At 43.7% G+C, this 23,547-nt stretch overlaps 1 protein-coding gene and 1 pseudogene across 2 annotated transcripts; both read left to right on the top strand.

Annotated features, from left to right (window-relative positions):
• LOC139052002 (far upstream element-binding protein 1-like) overlaps positions 1-15,552 on the top strand; it is a 53,470-nt pseudogene extending 37,918 nt beyond the window's left edge.
• Positions 15,553-15,966: 414 nt separating this feature from the next.
• Positions 15,967-23,455, top strand: LOC139052003 (uncharacterized). Of its 2 annotated transcripts, XM_070529072.1 has the most exons (7): positions 16,009-16,606; positions 19,423-19,617; positions 20,015-20,371; positions 21,705-21,925; positions 21,994-22,153; positions 22,507-22,603; positions 22,974-23,455. In XM_070529072.1, the coding sequence occupies exons 1-7, from the start codon at positions 16,573-16,575 to the stop codon at positions 22,999-23,001; spliced, it is 1,092 nt and encodes a 363-aa protein (XP_070385173.1). In that variant the 5' UTR covers positions 16,009-16,572; the 3' UTR covers positions 23,002-23,455. The 2 variants fall into 2 exon arrangements, with proteins under 2 accessions (XP_070385174.1, XP_070385173.1); XM_070529073.1 differs by lacking the exon at positions 20,015-20,371 and having other exon boundaries at positions 15,967-16,606.
• The last annotated feature ends 92 nt before the right edge of the window (positions 23,456-23,547 follow it).

Below are 23,547 nucleotides of genomic sequence, written 5' to 3'. Positions count from 1 at the left end.
AGCAGGCACGCTGCAACCGGGCGCAACACACGGTGAACGCGACTGCATGCGTCCGTACAGCCGGTGCGACTGCAGCGCCGCCGCATACCTCCGGGACCTGTCTACGCTCCCGGCTTCAAAGCAGCGCGTGGCGCGCTCCGCCATCTGAACACACTGCCCCTATTCTAGTACACTGTAACCACGCCGCGCTGCTGCTGATGTCGATGGCGGCTGTTTACTTCATCCGCCCATTGTTGCAAGACTTCCCTAGCTTTTCCGCCAATGTCCGGTATGTAAGACGAGGGTCGACTTTTCACAATGGTTTTGTGAAAAAAAGTTCGACATATATTCCGGATTTTACGGTAGGCTCTCCAAAAACTACAGCACGGCCATTCGATCCTGGGGGACTGCACAGTAGCAAAGTTGGGGGTGCATTGATTCCGTGAAGACACAAAAAAATTCAAATGTTTTGCAACTAATCTGGGGGTAGTGCGTTTATTACGCGAGTAAATACGGTGACTGAAAAATCGAAGTGTGCGAAGTCGAATAACGAAAGTCTACTCTATTCTTATTTGCATTCCTAGCATCCGATTGGTGCTTGTTGAAAACACTAATTTGCAATACAATTGGATTCTTCCCACTCTATCAATTGGAATTTATATAGGTCATTGCTGTTGGGCATTTTTCTTATTGGGAAATATGATGGCAAGATTCTGTGCTTGACTTTGTGGAATTTTGTGCAATCCTTTTCAATGTGATCCCAGTGTGCATAAATTTGCGTAATGTTTCCCTCTGCAGCCTCCTCCAGGAGCGGCCAATGGGCAGGGTCCCCCTAATTACCCGACACAGTACCCACAGCCTTAGTAAGTACTCTGCACACATACTTTGGTTGGAAGTGTTGGAAGACTGCATGTACTTAGATTGTGTTCCCATTGTTATTTCTCTTTCAGCCAACAGCCTCCGCCTCCCAACCAGCCATACGCACCACAGGGCTGGGGAAATGCTTATCAGCACTGGCGGAACCAGAGTGCGCCACCAAATGACCCATGTGAGTACTTGCCACCTCTTAAGAAGCACATTTAGGCCTGTCTCAGGGTTGCATGCCACGGGCATTCTTTTGCTTTGAGTTCATTGCAACACACATGCCTGGTACCTGTGCCTCGCTCGATACTGTTGTTTAGGAATTTTATGTTGCTTGATAAATGTCTCTTCATGCCTTGCAAAAGTAGTGAAATTTTGTTAAATGGAAGCTGCCTTTCGCTTGTGTGGAAAGGTGGTGCTCATCATGGCACTGTTTCTCGGCTCAGAAAACACAACACAAAAATATGACTAGATACAGCTACAGTACTTTGCAATTGATATGTTGCCAGGGAAACACGTCTTTCCGCACTAACATTATTAGTACATTGCCAAACTGCGGTCGTATGATATGCGTTCCATGCAAAGGGGTGAGGCACATGCTACGGAGAACAGTAGCCACCTGCCGCAGCAGCTTATCCGCAGTGCGTGCCCGCCCATTTCTCGTCAGAACATCTGCAGTTTCCGCTGGCACAGGTTCTATTGTACATTCGGTTAAATTGGTCATTTTTTTAAGTCTCGTGAAATCCGAATGAAAGGAGATGGTCCTAGAATAGTGTTGCAAGATTTCTCATCTTTCAGTTGATATCCTTGGTCATTTACTCTTACTTTCCTAAAAAATGGAGGCTGAATTCAAACAAGAAATTGGTGAAAAATAAATCTGAATCGGTTGCGGTGGCTATTGAAACTACAAATTTATGTGCATGTCGGCTATCTTTGAATGCCCGCCTCTTGGAACCTCAGCGCTGTCGATCATTGCAGCTTGGAGAGGTTGAGAACGCCTTATTCTTGTAGATGAGGCGCCTTCAACTTTCGTATTTCTGCTGAATAGAGAAGTAGGAAAATTTAAATTGTTATGCTGATATCAGAACTGAAAATTACCGTATTTACTCGCATATTGATCGCACTCGCGTAATGATTGCACCCCTCAATTTTGTCATCAAAAATCAATTAAAAAAAATTTCCCGTGTAATGATCGCACCCTGAACTTGCCGCAGCGATATGTCGTGTGCAAAGTGTGACTAATGATGATCGCACTTATCATCTGTCGAAATCTACACCGACTCTTAGACATACCAAACGGTCTGCATGCACCGAACAGATTCTTAAGCAGATGCCCCATTTCATTCGTTTCACCACTTTCTGTACTACCATAAAAAAAGCTGCAACCGAAATTGCCTTGGCTTTATTATTTGTAGGCTTTGTAGTGGTTGTGGTCAACAACAAAAAAAGCCACCTTCCGATTCCTCTCGTCTGCATTCGTGGACACGCAACAAATTGGAAGCCACGTTTACACTGATATGTTAGAAGTGTACCCTATTCATACGCCGTCGTTTGTAACACAGCTAAGATATTCACTCACCCTTAGCAGAAACATGCCGTATTAGGATAGTAGTGAAGACACATGCTGCAGTTTCCGCAGCGTGGCCGCCATGTGTTTATCACTGGCAACTAAGTGCGCCCATCTGTTTCTGTGCCCTCAAAGTGGACATGGCTTTGTTATTGCCGCAAACTTGCCAATATTAACTATATCATTCATTACCGGCACGGATGAAACTGTTTCAATGCACGTAATGTACTCTCGAAGAAAAAAGATCGTGTTCGTCGCATTTGGCTTGCTCCGCCGGCTGCCATTTTTGTTTGTGTGTCTTGCACTACATATAGCGGCAGCTGCCTATTTGTTGACCTGTTGTCATCCCGCAGCAAACACGGGATGAAAATTGTTTGTTCTTTTAGCACCCCTGAATTTGCGTCAATTTTTTTACAAGAACGTGTGGTCATTTGTGGGTAAATACGGTAGTTATGTGCTATTATAGTTTTCGAGTTACAATTGACAGCCTCTAATGTTCATCCTCAAATTAATTACACCTAAGTTCGCCAAGATTTTCACATCCGCATGCTCACAAAGGCCCATTCTCTGCCATTAAGCTATTGGTTTATTTTTTAAATGCCAAAATGAGCATAAAATATTTTTTTAGCTTTCCTATGCATATTGTCTTACTAACGACTTTTGCAAAAACCCAGAAATTTTTGAGCTGTTATAAATAGACAGCTTTATTGCACTCATCAGTGCTTCAAGATCGAAGTGCAAAAGACAGAATCATTTTGTCTTCATTCGCTGCGAAATGGCACTGGGATGACTGAAAGCAACTGCAAAAAAAAAAATGAAAGCTGAGAAACCGGAGCTCAGTTTCATTTGTTTCCTTCTTTCCTACTGATGTTTACTACTTTCAAATGTATTCATCTCAATTTGCATTTAGAGGCAGTTTTGACAAGTAGCATGGAAACTTTCATGCACTTAAAGTTGTGAGATCTTAACGTAATTTTAGTTTGTGTCGAGACAATGTAGAGTGCAAGTATCTAAAATATTGATACCCATTACAAATGCTGATATTGGAACATAAACTATGCATCTGGTACCGTTGATTTTTTGCTGAAAATGTGGCGTAATTTGCACATTTTCGATAGCTTTTTCTTCATACATTTCTACACACAAGACTTTACAGCAAAATGAGTTTGGGCATGATGCTCTGTGAAAAGTTCTAAGCTAATATGTGTCCATAAAAAACCCTATATTTTGTTCCAGCAGATGTTGCAATTTGGGAACTATTACAGATACAATCAAACTAATTAGCTTTGAAATCAACATCACAATTTCTACTAGTGACCAAAATTTCAAAGTATCCTAGGTGAGGAATAGCTGTTTTCGATGAGCATCTTCTCCACTTAACAAGGTGGTTCTCTATTTCTCTACATAGCCACTCATGAATGTTTTTAGTATCTTTTATGGGCTACGGTATGTGCACATTCATGCCTACCAGTTTGGGCAGAATGGGGGATGTCACTAATTCCTCACATTCAATCCTGGTTCAGGCTACAGAAAAAACCCTGTTTTAATCCCTGCTCCAGCCAATCTGGTGACAGATTCATGGCAGGGTGACAGTAGTTTTTTGCCTTAGTGCATGTGGTTGTGCTGGTGTCATTATGGTGTCAAGGATTTTTGACACAAAATTTAGTGAAATATATGAACTCAGTTTGGATTCGTTACCTAAAAATTGGTATGAGGTTGTGATCTAAAAATTGGTATAAGCTTGTGGTGTGAAAAAAACGAATAGCAGGGTGTTCTGGAAGAGTCCACTTAGTGGGCTGTCCATTTCGGCTACTGCTGAGTAGATGCAGCTGTATGAGAGAGGAGACTACGACAGGCCCTAGCCAATCAGCAGCGGCCGAAATGGACAGTCCACTAAGCGGACTCTTAGAGTCACCCCCCTATTTAAAATTGAATACAATAGAACTTCGATATGTTCCCATTAAGTGTTTAGCCGAGCATCATAAACAACTTCGCGTGTTGAATTCAGATATTTCTTATGCAAAATTTATGTACAGGCACAGCCCATAGGTGCATTGCAAAACCAGTAGACCTCTTCAGTGCTACATAGCTTCCAATACTTAAGCCGCAGATTTTCTCAATTTGCGCGGTTTTGAACAAGAAACTGCGGTTCAGGCACTGCAGCGGGGGAAAAAAGCCGGCATATCCTTCAATAAGTAGGCTCGAGCCACCGATCCTCCAAAGCATGCATGAAAGAAACGATCTTACGTGGCAGCCAAGCAAATGGCGTCCTGTCCATCGCGTCACTTGCGAGAGGGGGCACTCCAAGTTCTCTCCGCTAATTGTGATAAGCATCTTCACCGATCTGCTCTGCAATATGTGGTCCTTAGTGCCATTGGTAGCATACTGCACGCTTTTTGTTGGTGATAATCCAAGTGCGCCGCCGTTCCCTGTTGCAGGCAACACCATGTAGGCATCACATTTCGCTTCGGCTATTTGCGCGATGCTTTGCATTACGTAGGTGCCAACAATAGTTCAGGGTGTCTACAAACCGGGCAAACGGGGAATTCTCAGCGTTCTTGAATAGTCTAGGAATATTCTGGAAAAACTGGGAATTTGTGCTTCTATCGGAAAATTTTGTGCAAGCCAAACCAGGCACTGCAATTTGTTAGACTACTCGTAAAGATTGTTCCCATGAGGAACTTGATGTCGCTAACCTCCAACATTCACAATGGTCCGAAAATAAGTGCACCCATTTTTCATTTCAGCCAAAGCAGCCGCTGATGCCAATGAAGCGGCCTGGGCTGCATATTATGCACAATACTATGGGCAGCAGGGTGGCCAGCCTCCGCAGACACCCCAGCCTCCGCAAGGAGGCACTGCTCCAGCAATGCCGAATCAAGCAGCCCCCCAACAGCAGCCGCAGCAGCAGCCTCCACAAGCAGGGGCACCTGCAGGTTGGTCCTTTTTTTGTGTGTGCATGCACATACATACCTGCCAACTTTCCCAATTTATTTGGGATACTCCCAAATTATGGCTGATTCTCCAGATTCTGTGGAGCGGGCAAAAATTTCTTGAAAAACTGCCCCAAACCTACCAACACATCCATACACCTGTTGCCAGATTAAGGGGGGACATGGCTTTGAAAAGCCATGCTTAGGCAATGGTGTTTCATTATAGCAAGATGACAAAAGCTGTTACATTTCCTTGGAATGCCTGTTTTGGGCCTGCATTGTTGTAATAGTCTTGCTTTCAGTGCTTGCTGACTTGTGGCTGGTGCCTTCTGTTTGGTGAACAGGTGCACAACCTGACTACAGCCAAGCCTGGATAGAGTACTACCGGTCCTTGGGGATGTTCCGAGAAGCAGAGATGATTGAGCAGCAAACTCGGGGTAATCAAACCCAGCAGGTGAGGATGACAGCTCTAGTGGTGATGCCGTTTGCTGCTGTTGCCTTGGCTGCATTGAGAGCTCCCATATCGTCTGCTGCCCCTAGTTTGTGCACATGCATTATTCGGATGTGTTGCACCTTTATTCAGCCATACTTATACTCTAGTTTGGTGAGAGTGCACTTATAATGCATGGGCTTTGGTGTAATCTTGCTATGCATGCTGTCACGTGGTAGTGTCGTTCACGGATGCTGCTGCTTTTCTTTTCATTCTTGTGGCCTCCTCTGCCCTGAATTTAAGACTCTGCATATATGTCCTTTGTTTTCCCCCTCTCTAGAAGTCTACTGAACCGTTGAATAAGGCAAGTATTTCTTTCTGCTGCATGCAATTTTGTGTGATGTAGGAAACGAGGGTAACATTCCGTTAAAAGTAGTTTATTGCCAAACCAATAACGAGTCCAGCAGTTGCAAAGCACTGCTGCAAATCAAGCTTGACAACATATGGTTTGCTCAAACAAACATTGAACTTAAAGGGCCCCTGCAGCAGTGCACCTGCCCTCTATTGACACCGTAATGTCTGAAAGTGACTTGTATTCCTGTAGTTTAAGCAGGGAGCATATATTTGTGCGTGATCACCCGCTCTCTCCTGCAAAGCGGCTGCAGTTTCGACCCTCGTTTTGTGTGCACTAGCGGTACCCCATTTACAGGCAGGAGTACGATTAGGTGCCACCATACCACTCAAATTGCTGTGCACCCTGTGCTGTCTTCACGCCATAACTGCATAGTGTACTAAAAACATAATCTCCTCTCTGTCTCATCTGAAGTTGGTGGCTTTCCATGAAGTGCTTCCTCTTGTGTGCATGTGTATGTAGCATGTTTACAAAGGGCTCCCGTGTTCTCTGCACAGTTGCTGCCTCTGCATGCGCTGAACAGCATATGCTTCTCTCTTGCACTGCTAAACATGTATCATGGGCACCCCTTGTTCTGATGCTTTGCTGCTAGTGTGCAGGAGGGCTTCGCTACAGCAATCTATGCTTCGCCGACTGCTTGCACGTGTTATTGCGGTGAGCTGTCTCCAATGCCCATGCTGCCTGAAGCGTATGCAGCCATCGCCTGTATTTTTTTGGCCTCAGCTTGCCTTGTCTTACTTGTGCGTTTTTGTTTACGATGTGGAACATTTTTGACCTGGCTTTGTATTGCTTCACTATATTAAGTGAAAGATATTTTGAGTACCTCTTTAGTACAACAGTATAAACAGTTTACAATTCGTAAATTGCAATATGTGCCATACTGAGTTAATTATTCATTCTGCATCTCAAATTATAGTGCATCTTCATTGCTTTAAGGGGGGAGGCTATCCTGGAGACCTAATATTTTTATTTTTTAGGATATCCTGATGAAACTTTCTGGGTACGTTCACACCACCGACCTATGAGTAACTGCAAAGTTTCATGAAGATGTTTACTAGTTCCAGAGTTAATGAGGTCTAACTAGGTGGTCCTGAGGAAGAGCCTGCAGAAACGCCAGGACATCGTAGGAAGCTGAAATTCACTTTAATTTCCCCTCCAAAAAACTTTAAGACATCTTTGAATTTGATGTAGCTAGTAGTGACCACATTTATAAAATATTTGCTTATTATAAATAAACTGCATCAGCATTAAAAAATAGCCTGTTACCCCTTGGCAAAGTCATTCATGAACAGAATAAAAAAAATGGCATACAAAACTGAAGAGCGGTTCTGAGATATTGCTTTCCCCAGCACCACTACTAGCGAAAAAATCCATTCCGAGAAAACGGGCCTTAAAGTTGAACACATGTTTTTTATTGGAAATCTCGTGCGGAGCTTCTAATTAGCACTTGCGGCTCCAGACACACTCAATGTGTCGGATTTTCGACTGGCGACAGCTGACAGCACAGCTCCGCCTCCGTAAAGAGTACTCAGTCGGCACTCGCTGCGGAAGATCAGAAGTTCGATGCTGAACAAGACGTCCATATCACGCTCCCGTGCACCGAACATCTGCACTGTCTTGGGCTTTGCTGGCATCGCGTGCAGCAAAGAACTAGCTAAAAAATAAAGAGAAGCTGAGAAAATAATCCAAAAGATAGCGCGAGGTGATGAGCAGTTCGCACGCAAGCGTCTGTTGAGGCGGTCGGAGCAAGGGCCAAGGACGCGAGCGCAGCGGGCCAGTCTAGAGGGTGTTGGGTGGGCGTGGCATCAAAGGAGCAGCCGCCGCCGCAGGCGCGCTTTAGCCCGCGGGGTTTGAATGCGCTGCTCCGGCCAATCGGCGCTCCGCATCGCAGGGAACCTCCACTAGCGCTGTCAGGATTGGGGACTCAATCCCATCGTTCGTGATCCGTTAAGATTGGAGTGGGGCATGAATTAGAAGGTAGCTGGCCCATGCCGTCGTCCAACTTATCCACGCTGAGGACGTTGATGAAGGGAAGGACTGCTTCACATCGAGAACGAGGAATATGGGTTTATTAACAATATTTATATCAGTCTAACATGACTGTTTGAGAAAGTACATCAGTCTAACATGACTGCTTGAAAGAGAGTGTCGGTCTAACATGACTGCTCAAGAGAAGTGTCTCGAGAATCCGCACAACACCAGTTTTTAAACACTCGGTCCTCCCGCGATACAAGGCGGCGCGAACGTTCGTTTGGTGATCGCAAACTCACCGCCTCTCTGCAGGACGGTCTACACGCACAAAAGCACACACGTTCGAAGGTCTGGAACCGATGTCAGAGGGGCCCCGTAGAACTCGGAGCAGTTCCGGGTAGCGCGTTGTGGAGTTTGGGAACAATAGTTGGCCCGCCGAACTCATTTCGTCACAGTCGATTTAGTCACGCTGTGGCTAGAAGTTGGCAGCAAAGCTCCCGGTATGTTGCCGTCATAGTCGTAAGCGGGTGGCAATCTTGCACTGCAGCTAGCCATTCTTAACAGCGCCTCAACGGCGCCGACGATGCCATTTTGCAAAGCGGCAGAACAGAAACAAAGAATTCGCGGTCAAAACGAGATCAAGATGGTGCGAGCAGGCTGCATGGGCTGGGAATGGCGCGCGAAGTTTGATGCCTTCAAAGTCATTTCAGTATTTGCGCGTGTTTTCTGGGCCGCGGTGGCCTCTAAAGTAGTACTTTATTAGGTCAGAGCAGCTACCAAAATGATTGCATTTATGACAACACGTTCAAGTTGCACGAACACATTTTCAAAATCCTGTCAAGAAGGAAACAAAAATTATTGCTCCCCTTAAAGGCCCCTCAAAGCCCCATAACAAATTTTGGTTATACTCTGGAAGTTGCTACGTGTCCTCTAGGGAGCGTTGTGCCCCTAAAATTTTTCAAATTGGCCCATTAATTCCTCTCGGCTTGCAGCGCGACGGCTGTGAGGACAAACAGCATCAGGTTTGAAATTTAAATGCTCTGTGCTCCTCTGCTCAATATGGCCAGACCTGGTGAGGGACCCATTAAATGCCAGACCCATGGTGTGTGCATCGGTTCTGATAGATGTTGCAAGGCCCTTGCAATGTAACAGCATTGCTGTATACTTTACCCTATGCATATGTTATGCGAGGGAGTATGTTGAGTGATGTTTTGTCTGCCTGCAGGGATAGACCGGTGCATTCCCTCCGGGTAGCAGTGGTCCTGGGGCCCAGGAGCAGCCAGGCCAAGGTGCTGGTGCAGCACCACGCCAGCCAGGGGCGGCAGGTGTCCCTCCACCGGCGCAGGGCTACCCCTACTCTGGGCAGCAGGGGCCCCCTGCAGGGGCTCCCCCTGCTGGTCAGCCCTCATACGGGGCTCCCCCTGGTGGAGCTGCAGCTGCCACAGCACAATACCCGGGTTACAGCTATCCAGGCTATGGGGGTGCTCCCCAGTAGTGGCCTTTCTGCCGGATGATTGGTGAGCTCCCCTTGTGTTCGTGTATACGTGCGCTCACGCATGTTCTGTAGTTATACTGCCATTAGCACTCAGTCTTGGCAGCTCTGTCAGATTTCTATCAGTGTTGTGCTGTTTTTTTTTATTTTCCTTTGCCTATAGAAACTTTGTTCTGTAGAATGCAAGTGCTGAACAAGGTCTTGAGACTGAAACACTTGGACATGAGAAACTGGAAACTACACTGGAGAGAACTGTGCAGGCTTACTCGGCATACTCTCAATGTAAAATGGGCACTTTGGCTTTCTCGCGTCTGCTCATGCATACCTGTGGGCACATGGCTAATCGTAGCAAATGGTTTGCAAAGTATTTTGCTGGCGAGTGTGCTCGTCGCGATATCTGTTGTGCAGCATGCTGATGCAATCTGGGCATGCACACAGCTATGCGCAACTGTCGTGTGTAGACTGGAAGTGGAAAGATCGTATACTTTTGTCTTCTTGTAATTGGCGATGTGTATTTTGCATTCATTTAAAGGGACAGACAACCGCTCGGAACACCAATCGAGATATACCTGCTGATTGAAAGAGGACCTATCGTAGAGGTTAAAATAAGCCATGTTTTTCTCATTAAACGTAGATTTATATTTTTTATTCTTCTAAAAGTTGCAAAAGATGACCTTTTTCGCTCTATGGGGCAATAACATGATCTATAAGAGCCCTATCACAGAGCTTCTACACTCAAACCTCGTTATGTTGAACACGGATTTATCTCATTATTGCGTATATACAATAGAGTCTTGTTACAACGAACTTTGCGGGACCGCTGAATTTGATTAGTTAATTTGAATTTTCGGAGTACTGAAAAATCAATATTTCCATCTCGGTAATGTAACGCAACAACGAAAATTGCATATCTTTGCAGCAAATGCGTGTCTTCGAACGTAAATAATAAACGAGAACGCTGTGCACAGTTTAACTACAATTTATTGTTTGAATAAGTCTCTAATCTTCTGGCGAGTAGACAGCAAGCGCTGCAGGACGAATGCCTCCACATCCTAGACCTTCCTCTGAATGTCATCGGGGACATCAATGATCGCGTCTTTTCTAGAAAAACTATCGGAGCTGGAAACAGTCTGTTGAAAACGGTGTGTTACTGGTACAGTGAAGCCTCGTTAAACCACAGTTGGTCGGAGCTCGGAAAAAGTATGTTCTAAACGGTAGTACTGCTTAACCGAAATAGCATGAGATTTCCCACTTACCTGTCAAAAATAGAACTTGGAGAGAGTGTGGTACAAGGGGAGAAAACATGCAGTATTTATTTACTTCGCGCAACAAACATGTTATTGTCGGTTGATGTCGCCAGGGCCTAGCAGCAGCAACAGTGGCCTCAAACTTGCTGAAGCTGTTAGCCAGCTTTTCAGCCAGCGCTCTTTTCTCGGCATTCCTCATTGGCGCTGCATGTTCTCCATGCACAGACGCGGTAGCGCTGCAGAAGTCTCGGGGCACGTTTTCATTGTGGGGTGCTGTTCCGTCGCAACGATTGCATTCATGAGGCTGAAGTAGTGGACAGCTTCTGCCACTGCTGGGCCTGAATCACCCGTGCTGTCGCTTTCTGTGCCGTCCATCTGACTTGCTAGGCGACACTTCGGCAACAACAGAGGCAACGATGATGAAAAGTCGAACCTCGTAGTTAACATCTCTTCGCGGTCGCAGCAGCACTGCCGATAAACTTTGCATTCCAAACGCCACGCACCGTAGTCACCAGTAGACCCATGTTGCATGCTAGCGCCGACTTCTTCGCGTCACGTTTGGTAGCACGAATGATGTCTAATTTTTGTTCTATGCTGAGCTCCCGGCGTATTTTTTATTGCGAGTTTCGGCATGATGCGAGTTCTCGCTTGCACGACGCCAGAACGCTCTCTGGCATGGCACCAAAATGATGTTGATGTATCATGCAAATGCACAAGGCGCTTGGAGGCCGTTGTGCTGAGTTCTGAGGCTTGTTGTTCTGCCCGAGGGAGACGACGCACCACCATGTTTGCGCAACGTAAAGTAGAAACGCTACGTATTAACTGATACGTACGCAATAAGTTGGTACGGTTTATGCGGATACAACAAGCATTATGTTCAATGGCCACTGAGTCGGGGATTTACTACTTTTAAAACGAAACTACTGTTTAAGCAGGTATGGTTTAACGAGGTTTTATTGTAGTTGCTAAGCCACATGCGTTTTCTTGAGGGAGCCAGCTGTGACTCTATGCAATTTCATGACCTTTTCTCGGTCTTTGATCATCGTTGCCATTGTTGACAGAGGGTGTATTTACAGCACCGCGATTGTTTCATTGGTTGATTCGTACAAATTTCTGATGCATTTTTTTACGTGATTTTATAAATTGAATTCTGTCTATATTGAACTGTTACGCGTTTACTGCGCTGTTTGATGTATCGAGGTTATGTTGTATTAGTCTACGCAGTTTCTGGTCTTTGTATTAATATTGAAATGCAGCACACTTTTTTTCTGTTGTGCGTTTTTTTTCCTAATTTATAATGTACAGATAGGCCTTTGTTTGTAGCGAGTAGAAAAGTGGCAGTGCTAACTAGTTGGCTTGTCTATCGACAAAATAATGGCTATCGGCAAAATACAAGAACGGTCTGTACAACAACGTGAACTTATTGCACGAGCTTTTTATTTTTAAATGTAGTTGAAAAGGCCATAATTTAGGTGGTTAGCCGTAGTTATACTCCTGTGAAAGCAGAACAATGGATGGCTTTCACAATTTACGAGGTTGGCTATCGACATTGCTCTCACTTCGCAGCGTTGCTCGAAGGGGGTCTCTTACTTAGAGGCTGCTCAGATAAAAAACTTCTGCTTGCAAAACATCCACACGCCTTTAGGAGTAACTGCTGCAGGTGTAAACACTACTGAGGCGTTGCGGCTTAAAAAACTAGGACATTAAAAATCGGTTGTCAGTCCCTTTAACCAAAAATTAGTGATAGCATACTGAAAATGTTCTCATGATCATGAAATCCCACATTACCTTTTAGGCCCACTTGCTACGTAGCATTGGTGACATTGTAGGGGAAAGAGAAATTTTCAACGTTTTTGACACGGGATTGACACTTTTCTGCTGCATGCAGAGCAAAAATATTTGGCTCATGTGTATATGGATCTTCGCGTACAGATCAGCAACGCTTTCGTATTGTGGTTAAGTGTTTTAAGGCTCCTTTCCCATACTCAAACAGGCACTTCTTGCCAGAATTCGTGCATTTCCTAGCTCACAACTACAAAAGCGAAGAGTGCTCTCTTAACGCACAAGGGACAGAGTTGTGATGACTGAGTGTGGGCTATTGTGTCGCTGCACGCAACAGATATCTTCGCAGCATTAGCCTTGACAATTGCAAGGGATTGTGAACAATGTTTCTGCTTGCTTAAGTGTCTCGCTACGCTGGAGCATTTGAAGGGGGAGCTCTGTGCTCTTGCAACTGCTCTATGTATGGTTCTTTGTACCATTCGTTACCTACAGTACCTCATTTTTTTAGGCATGACCTGTACATGCGCAAGGTCACTTATGTGGCAGGTTCACAAAACGTAGTTTAACTTTGAGTGCATTCAGATGAAAAAAATGTTGAGCCGTCACTTGCACCCTTAAAAGCACGTACCAGGGACATACAAAAAAAATGTACTTGTTTTCAGTGTTGTGGAAACAAAAGTAAAGCTATTAAACGTGACAATGTATGCTGCTGCAGTGCACTTGCTTTCGTGATTGAATTGGTCATTAAAAATATCGTCTTGCTTTGTGAAATTTGAATTGACGAAGTTGTACTGTGCTTAGGGGCACATTGAATTCATATAAATTACAGTATAATCTCTAAATGGGTCTGTGATTATGAATTGGCTGGCTTTGCATTTTTGTTATGCAAAAAATAACAAAGTGAATTGTTGTAGGTGTGAACTGTAGCACAAAAGCAGGGTTAAGTCATTTTTTTCAAAAAGCTGCAATTGGCATATTAATACTATCCTTGCAACCCCTGTTTTTATGCAAACATCCATGTTTAAAACGCAGATGCCACGGTGGTGTGTTGTTGCTTTGGTGCTGCACTGATAAGCCTTAGGTTGCAGGATCAAATTCTGGCGGATAGGGCCGCATTCGATCAGGGTGGAACGGAAAAAAAAAGGCAAGTGTGCCGTGCATCAAGTGGATGGTTATCTGCAGTTGCACGCTACAGCGTGCCTCATAATGATATTGTGGTTTTGGCTTGTTAAAACTCCAAAATGTAATTATTTATTCAAAAAGCAGGGACAAAAAGTTAAGTGAGTAAACACTTCAGATATTTAATGCATCGCATGTGCGGTCGGGGGCGCCTCTATGGCACTGTCACTCCCCCCATAGATGTCCAGAAGAACCAGAATTTCCATCCGTAAAAAAAATTTCACACCGTTTGATAATCACGACCACCAGCACAACCTTGTGCTAATTCAGCCACTAACTCGAGAACTGGGCAGTGTTTTTGCGTTTACCAAAACTGGCACACTCTAGTCGATCCAGAAATTGCCGACTACCCAATCCACCGGACGAATTAGCTGCTACATTTATTTATTGATGCCTTGCTATTTTAAAGATTGGCATACAGTGCTGCGCCCTGCACATCTTCTACAGTAAATGGAACATATTTCTCGGTTGCTCGAGGTTTCATCAAATGAAATTCTACTGTAATTAAACAAAGACCAAAAAGTAGTTTTTTTCTAATACAATTTTTTCTCTTGTACGCTACAGCGCCAGCAGATGCATGCACAGTTTTGAGAACATAGCATTTCCCTTTAAGTGAAATGCAATCACTTTGAGCTGCCTGGGCATTGATGTGTATTTATGTATAAATCCAGCGTTAAGAGAATCTGGGCTTTGGCTTGAAGTTGCGAGCTCTGCATGCTAGATAGCAGTTTACACTTTTGGGGGCAGGTTGGCGGGGAGGGTATGTTTATGTAAAAGACTGAAGTACGAAGGGGTGGTGTACTCAAGGTGAGTTCAGGTGAGTCATTGCCCTACTTTCTGTTGCTCCATAACTGTCGTGTAAAGGTCCATTCACTCAGGTTACCTTGTGTGTTGTGTTGTCTTTTTTTTCTCCCCCCTTGTATCTCTTGCAGATTTTGAGCTGTCTGCCCTAGAAGTGTGCTACTACTACCCTCTTGCCTACTTGCCCTTGGTCCTCTTGATGATGATGATCTTGATGGTCGGGATGATGCTTTGGGAATGTTCACGCTCCGGGGCGGTGTGGCACAATGCATAGCAGGCCCCTGAGAGAGAAAAATAACATAAGGGAAATCATTGCTATCAAGAAATTGGCATTGTGAAGCCCTCCTCTGCTGCTGGATTGCGTTATTGTGCTCTTCACCACACCCTTAGTGCACAGCTCCAATGGCCTCGCTTGTTTTTAGTTCTCGCCGTCGTGGAAAAAAAAACCAAAAGGAATCGTAAGGTTTTGGTGTAAGAGAGCAGGCAGGCACGTAGCGGGCAACACAGCGGCAGACACATTCCGACATGTTGCTCTTGAAGGGCAAATGATTGTGGCTTCCTTCGACGGTGTCTAGGTGCGGACAAAGTATGATTGTGTAACACTGCATGTGCGCATTAAATTCAACACATCTGGCATGTCATTTTTTTTAATGCTCACACAATTCTCCAAAACCTTCAGTAACACTGCTTCTTCAGGCAACACAATAGCTAAGCCATCTTTTTTCTTTGTTCATTACCTGTTCACACACTTTTATTGTACAGTTCATAGACTCTCTGCGCCATCTCATATAATTTTGCCACACAACTAGAATGGCCATTGGGGTTTTCTGTTTCTCCCCTTCCGTATGCTCCTGTTCCCATTTTGTACTCTGTGGAATAAACTTGTATGTGAGAAGTGTTTTTTTTCTCTGTGCAGCAGTGTGTGTGCATGTGTGTGATGTTGGGGCATGGGCACAGAAGTGGAAATAAGGCAATCACCTGACTGCTGAAATGACTCTCTGTAGTACCTTGAGCACTGAATAGGCAGGATGTGTGAGCTGTGCAGCTTGATTTCTGCCAGACATTATGAAATACGAGGCACTTGTAGTTGAAGTAGATGAGGAGTGATAAGGCATCCTGTAGTTAGTGGCGGTATTCAAGTAGATACCCTAGTAGCACAGTATGTTACTGCAACGTTGCAACAACATTGCCAATGTTGTATTATGTTGCGCTAACATTCTTCAACATTAGATAATGTTGCTGCAATGTTACCAAGCAACATGCTGATAACGTTGCTCTAAAGTGGTCTTTTTCACATTGCAGCAATATTGTCAAATGATGAATAAATGTTGAACCACCTACGATGACATTGCTATAACATTCATGCTATAGGCTATAATTGTCTGCCCTCTCGGGCTATTTCTGAAGCCCAAATAGAAAAGCCGGTACCAGCTAGATCACTTCTCCTCACCATTACTACATTAATTTTTTTTATTTTTTGCTTCGAGCGCAAGCTTGCATGTGGTGTGCATACAGCTGGCGAGCAGTGCAAGTGTACTTAACTATGTCACACTGATGTAAAAATATATACCTGTATCGAAAATATTTCTAAACAGCTGAAATATCTGTTTTTTTATTAAGCAGGCGGTCTAAATAAAAACTGCCGAAAAAATTGAGTTCTGGTTTCACTGACGCTCCGCAGTCTAATGGCCATGGAGATCATCACAAATCCAAATCGCGGTACAGCCGAGAGCCCATTTCCTTCTTCCATGCCTTCTTCCATGCGACAGCCAGCCCTGCGACGCGCGCTCATCTAAAAACGTGCCACTCAGCGGCAGTCGTGTCAAAGTCCGCGTTTTTTGTTGTTCTAGCATAGTTTTTTTTTGCAGTCGCCGTGCCTGTGCTTTTTTTCTTGTAGCTTCTCTGCAATTCAACTGAAATGGCGCAGGCTTGCTCCGAGGATGACCTCAGTGGTAAGTGATTTCTACTCATTGTTGTGCTGTAACACGTGTTGGTTGGCACAAAGCCATGCCCTTCGTGATGGTTTTAAGTGCTACATTCGTTGCATCATGAAGAGAGTGAAGCGTTCACTAAGTGAAGTGTCCATTCGGCAACGACGCCGAAGAATAGCAGAGGCTGTTCACGGCGAACTAGAAAATTGTTTGGCCGTTGTTGATAATGGTCGTGACAGCAGATTGTGCGCATCAGGAGCAGAGCAGGATCAATACGCCTTTTTGTCGCATAATGTCGTTTTATCCTCTTTATCAGTGCCAGGCGAGGACGCAGATGAAAGCCGCAGTTCCAACTTGTCAGATTTTGGCACCTCTAGCGGCATCTCTGACATAGGAAGTGCAACGTCAGACTTGTCGCGGATTTCTGACGATGACGAGTTGGTGGAGTGTGAAGATAGGATGACACCTGAGTCTGGTGCCGCTACTCAGTGTCTAGAGTACGACTTGCGTGTATGGGCTATTAATAGTAAATTGCCTGCTTCACACCTGAATTCCCTGCTTAAAGTGCTCAAGCCATACCATCCAGAGTTACCCTCGGATGCTAGAACATTGCTAAAGACGCAGAGGCATACTGATCTGGCAGTGATGACCGGTGGTCGTTACCACTATTTTGGAATTTCTCGTTCTTTGGAAGAACATGTTGCACATGTTCCTGCAGATTGTCGGACATTGTCACTCATTGTGAACGTAGACGGCCTTCCGCTCTCCCGCAGCTCGAGAAAGCAATTCTGGCCGATTCTCGTGCTTGTAAAGGAAAGTTCACACTCCTCTCCATTTGTTGCTGCTCTCTATGAGGGTGACAGCAAGCCTGGAGATGTGACCTTGTACTTAAGTGATTTTGTCTCCGAAATAAGGAAGCTGCTTGAGGAGAGCCTTATGTACAATGGCAAGGTCTATGCTGTGAAAATCCATGCATTTGTGTGTGATGCCCCAGCAAGGGCTTACATCAAATGCATTAAGGGCCATACAGCCTATTTTGGATGTGAAAGGTGCACTCAAAAGGGTGCATACTCTGCACTTGACAGGAAAATCATTTTTGATTCCCATGACAGTCCCTTGCGCACTGATGAAGATTTCAGGAGCTTTGCCCAAGAACATCACCACCATAGCGAGTCTCCGCTGCAGTGTTTTGGTGTTGGGATGGTCACACAGTTCCCACTAGACTATATGCACCTGGTTTGTTTGGGAGTAATGAAGAAACTACTCATTTGTTATTGGGCTTCTAAAAAGCCATCAGCTTCAAAAATGTCATCACAGTCAAAGCTTCATGTATCCACGATGCTTGCTAGTTTTAACTTGTATGTTCCAAGTGACATGAAGCGCAGGCCACGATCACTGCAATTTTTGGAGCAGTGGAAAGCGGTTGAGTTTAGGAACTTTCTACTGTACTATGGACCACTTGTCCTCCAAGGAAATTTGGAAAGAAAGTTTTACGACCATTTTATGAAGCTTAGTGCTGCTATTGCTATCCTTGCATGCCCAGATTACGCAGTGCACAACGTGGACTTGGCGGAGCACCTTCTTCAAGAGTTTGTAGCTGAGGCTGGCTCCCTATATGGAAAGGGGATCTATGTCTATAACGTGCACTCATTGTTGCATCTAGCTGACGATGCCAGAAGATTTGGCCCTCTTGATGACTTTTCAGCCTTCGTTTTTGAAAACTTCCTTTATAAACTTAAGACCCTAGTAAGGACGAAGGCTCGAGCTCTTCAGCAGGTTATCAAGCGCCTCAGTGAGAAACGCTTTCTTAGTAATGTTTCCACAGGTTCTCTCAATTCATACCCAAGACTGTCAGGAGAGCACTCTAATGGACCTGTGCCACCAGGGTTTCAAGGCAGACAGTACTCTTTGCTAGAGTTTGAAGGAACTGTGCTAAAGCTTGGCAGGCTGGATAATTGTGTCCAGCTTAAAGAAGGTCACATTGTATTAGTAACTAATATGTTGCAATCGGTGTCGGGGGCCAGCATCTGTGGGCACTATTTCACAACTTTGGCTGACTTGTATTCGCAACCATTGCCGTCTTCAGAGCTCCTGGTTTTTGCTGCTAAAGACCTTTCACAAGATCTTTCTGTGTGGCCTGTTGATGAAATTAGAAATAAATGCATGTGCTTGCCAAGCGGAGGAGATAATTATGCAGTATTTCCTCTATTGCACACATGCCATGGTTTGGTCCACTGAAATGAATGGACTAAATGAGACAAGTATAGCCTGTGCTGGTATACTTGCTAATTTAAACTGTTCATTTCATTGGACCTGCTCTTCTCAAGGTCATGAGATTGAATCCTTGCCACAGTGGCTACATTTTGATGGAGTGAAAATGTGTGTGATGTCAGTGCATGTTATAAAGAACACTGAGTGGTCAAAAATTAATTGGCAGCCTTCCGCTTTTGTGTTCTAAAAAATGCATGTGCAGCTTCGAAATGTGAAACCTCTCATTCCACCATATCATTACCTGCAGTACAAGTGTAGCAGTTGCATTGCTGAATAATAGGAAAGGCAATATTTTCGGGGATCACTGGTTGATTTCGTAAAATATAAAACTTGCCTATCAGGGTAGATAAGGCACATGAATTGATTCACAATGACGTGAGTTTAAAGGCGGGCGAGAGGCATATAGTGGAGGGCTGCTGATAAATTTTAACCACCAGTGGTTCTTTAATCTGCACTGACATCACTCGCCACATACATGTTTTTCACATTTCACCTTCATCAAACTGCACCCACCGTGGCTAGGATTCCATCGCATTAATTCAGTTTTCTTTGTTTTATAATTTCAGGGGGGAAGACATACAGCATCGTTCTTTTTGAAGATGAAGATGAAGTTTCCGTCGTGCCCACTTCGTGGATTTCAGAAAACACAGTTAGGTGGCCACCATTTAAGAGCACCGCAAAGATAACTACTGCCATCAAAGAGCAACAACCACCATCAAGCGACTGGACTAGCTACAGATGTCGAGTGTTGTGGACATGTGGTAAGCTTCTTGCCCAAGTTTCTAAAAACATGTTCAAGTTGGTAGCTTAAGTTCGTGTACTATCAGTAAGATCGGTATATTTTTGGCAGTATTGTTAGCTAAACTTTGAGCTTGAAAGTTATCTTCGTTGAACCTTATAATTAAGGTATCTACAATTTGTTTACTCTTAGTACCAGAACTGGTTGCTTTTGTATTGAAACTAGTGAAGGTGGCAAATTTTGAGTAGATGAATATACTAAACATATTAATTTGGACATGTCATTTTTATATTATGCTGTTATTTCTTTCACCACTCAGTGTTCAACAGTTCTATAAATTTTTTTGTTTGTCTTTTTAAAACTAGTGCTTTGCATTTCATTTCTTTTTGGGCAATAAATATTACATTCATTCTTTTTAGGCAGCTATGAAAGTGCTAGACAAAAAGAGCAGCAAGCAGAATTCACATCAGATTTGGCCTCAGATGTTGAAACAATTCAGCAAAGGCGGAAGAGGCGGCCACCAGCGCGCCTGGAGTCTTCAGATGAAGAGAGCATCGACTTTCCTGTTCCTCTACGAGGACAGTGCTTTAATTCTTCGCAACAAACTGCGAAGTTTGTTTCACGACCACCACCGCCAAAAATTGTGAAATTGTCACGGTTCAAGCCCCAGTCACTTGCTTCACAGGATCCCCAGATACAAAAGGCCCCACCTAGCCGGGAAGTGGCTTTAGATGATGGCGATTCTTTTGCTGAAAAAAGGAAGCTTGACCAAAATGGTAGGGGCTGCTGTCAGCCTTTGGAATCATTTATTATGCTTGCGACATGAGTTGCAGGTCGCAAGAATTTGTCCAACTTTATGTACAGTCTGGTCAGGTGCTTTTTAATTCTGTAAAGGTTATAGAAGGGCTATAGTTGATTATTTCATAAGTGGAGCGTATAGATAGACGACAGCAAACCTTTATTTCTGGCCGCCATACAGGGAAGGTGCAGGTTGCATGATCATGCGAATGTTTCTACATTAGGCACTTTATAGACAGTGTTGCTCTAACATTGCCTTACTGAATGTGTTTAATTTTGGTGATGCATCTGTTGGTGTCATATGCAGGTGCCTGCCGCATTTGTGAGCTTTACCGTAGTAGGATACAATTTTAAAAAGAAGTTGGTAACACTGGGCCATGGTTCACATTCTCTATATTACTCTGCTGGCCAATCAGTACAGTAAATGAGAGCAGCTTTTAGTGTTTTAATTTATCAAGCAAGCATGAGCATCAAAATTCTTGGTCTTATCATTTCGTCTGGTGATTAGCTTCTTGTTTAGGTCACAAAAGCTTTAACAGTTGACTACATTTTTTTGCAGTGGAATTCGGTGTGGGGGTCCCAAATGTGGGCGGAGCTTCACTGCACTTAGGTTGCATCCAACCATGGTGTTACAATTTAGCATGGAAAAGTTGGTCTGTTCAGTTGTAGCAGCCACATGATCACATATTGGTCATTGCCATAAGTTAATCTTATTTAATTTTATTCATTTACTTAAATATTCTACAGCTCCATGTGGAGCTATAGCAAAAGTGGGAGTGGAATGTAAATAGTAAGTCTTCAAAGTGCAATAGGTCTTTAATTTATTTCAGTGCGTTTACAAGCAAATATGTTCACTGTTATTGTAGATCCCCTAAATTTAGTCAATACTTTTTGGGAAAACGCACTTATGTTAACAGTAGAATATTTGCATATGTTTAATTCACCATTTTTAAGTCTGACTGTTGAATAATTTGTTTTATATCTGCATTTCTTATACCTTTCATTGCAGCACGAGTACTCTGGCTGTGTTAAGGATCCTGTGAAGTTACGTGTGCATGTTTCTGCATGGTGTTCTTGTATTGGAAATGCAAAGTGTTATTCATGCAACTTAAGTTAGGCCCTTTGCAGATTATTGGTTAAAGAAAGAAATGGCAGGAATCCTTTATTTAACTGTTACTACTATTTCTTAGGTGGATTGCTTTGCTTGTAGAAAGAATGAAGACATACTTAGGTTACTGCTTACATAAGATTAAAACCATTACAGTGAAATGTTTTAGCTTGGTCAAGTTACTTTTCTCTTCTTTGTTTTAGCCATGCTTGGAAAGTTGCTCAAGGAGGTGAAGGGAATAAGAGCTCAGGTAGATGGCCTGGAAAAATCCATCCAAAGGATAGAGCAAGCCATCACAGAAAATAAACAACCGTGTGCACAACCTGTCAGCAGTGCCATTCTTGAACTGCTTCCCCTGGCAACTCATCAGAGGCTGGAAGAATTGCAGTGGCAGCTTCATGATGAAAAAAACAGGACAGACCTCGTAAGTTAAATTTTTGCTCTGCAAGTACACATGCATGAAATTTTATGTGGATGTCTTTTTTTTTCTAGATGGCCCATTTATCGCGAATCGGTGGCACATCAGTGCAAGATTCTGTACGCAAAATTATGCGGAGATGCATGTGTGACACGTTGGCCCAGGACTTTTCTCTGACTGGGAGAAAAGGAAAAAGGCCATTTATTGGGCTATACCTGCTCCAAGTCCTCACAGGTGCTATATTTATATATCTCTCATGTGTAGCATGCATACGCACATTCGCATTTCAGCATGCCATGATTTTTAGCTGTCAGTTAACAATGCATAGGCTTGAAGCACTGAATGCATTTCCTGTGTAAGGAACATAAGCAGTATATTTTTTTATACTGATAGCATGGGCTTTTCCTGGCATGCCATCACCCTGCTGGTTTTCTGCTTTGCCTATTATAGCGAAGGGTGATGAGGCCGTTGTTCAGCACAAGCCATGAGGCTTTCTCTTATCTTACTTTAACCCTCTTCTCCAAGCCAACCAATGTAGCCTTGTCTTTGATGATTCATTCTCTTTTTTTTTTTCATTTGTTTTTCAGAAACGCTGAAAAGCAATTTCGCACAGGCCACGGAGTCACAAATACATCTTTCGATTGCCGAATGGCTCCGTTATGCACCATCAAGACAGAAGAAACGGTAAGAGACAGTTCAGTACTTTAATGATTGGCAGTTATAGATCAGCAATTTAGAGGCGCCAACACTAAATATTTCCTAATAAATATGTGCATTTTATTGCATGCATTACTGGAGTTTAAATAACCTCTGGTTTTAAGTTGGGGGCAGACAAAATAGGAAGTGTTTTGTTAATTTGGAAGATATCTTAGTGCAAGTATATATGTTATTTTACTTTTCCTCATCCTTGATCCATATTTTTGAGCAGTGTCAGCAACCTGCACTTAATGTTGCACTTTTTGTTGTTAGAGGTTTTGCTATTGGAAGTGTGTCCACCAAGATGCTTATGATAGAAAATTTTTGGTTCTTTACATATTTATTTATTTTTTTGCAGGGATGCAGCTTCGCCTTTGATGTCATGAATCAGACCATCATCATGAGCAGCTGGAGGCCACCAGGGGACAAGGGGACAAGAAGTTTCTAGATGTGCTGAATTTTTGAGGCAAATGTTGACAGTACTTTAAATTTGTAGTTTTCCAGTGCAACGGCACATGGCCAAACAAGGGATGAAGGAGACTTGGAAGAAAACAGTGCAGCAACAGGGACAAGACAGAAGACTGTACAGGTGCTGACTAGCAACTGAAGGTTTATTGAAAAGGAAAACATAAAATATACTCCCTTTACAACCTAGAGCACGCATGGTCTACACCAACAACTCTGATAAGCTGTCAGCTTCAGTTTTGGTGGTCAGCTACAACAGTTCGCAGTGATGAACGAGGACGGATGGGGTCCGCAACACATGCAACACATGCTATTCTTGTTGTGTAAATAGTTTACTGAAGTGTTTGATATTTGTAACATGCAAGTTCAGAGGTGTGTGTGTTTTCATGCTATGATAATGCGCCTAGTAACTGTTCAAAACATTAGCTATGGTTTTTGTTCCTGAGTAGCCAAAATAGGCTGCATGT

The sequence above is a fragment of the Dermacentor albipictus genome, unplaced genomic scaffold (genome assembly GCF_038994185.2).
Source record: "Dermacentor albipictus isolate Rhodes 1998 colony unplaced genomic scaffold, USDA_Dalb.pri_finalv2 scaffold_17, whole genome shotgun sequence".
In the NCBI taxonomy this organism is placed as follows: domain Eukaryota; kingdom Metazoa; phylum Arthropoda; class Arachnida; order Ixodida; family Ixodidae; genus Dermacentor; species Dermacentor albipictus.
The sequence above is the reverse complement of the archived record's forward strand: the minus strand, read 5'-3'. Positions and strand labels throughout refer to the sequence as shown.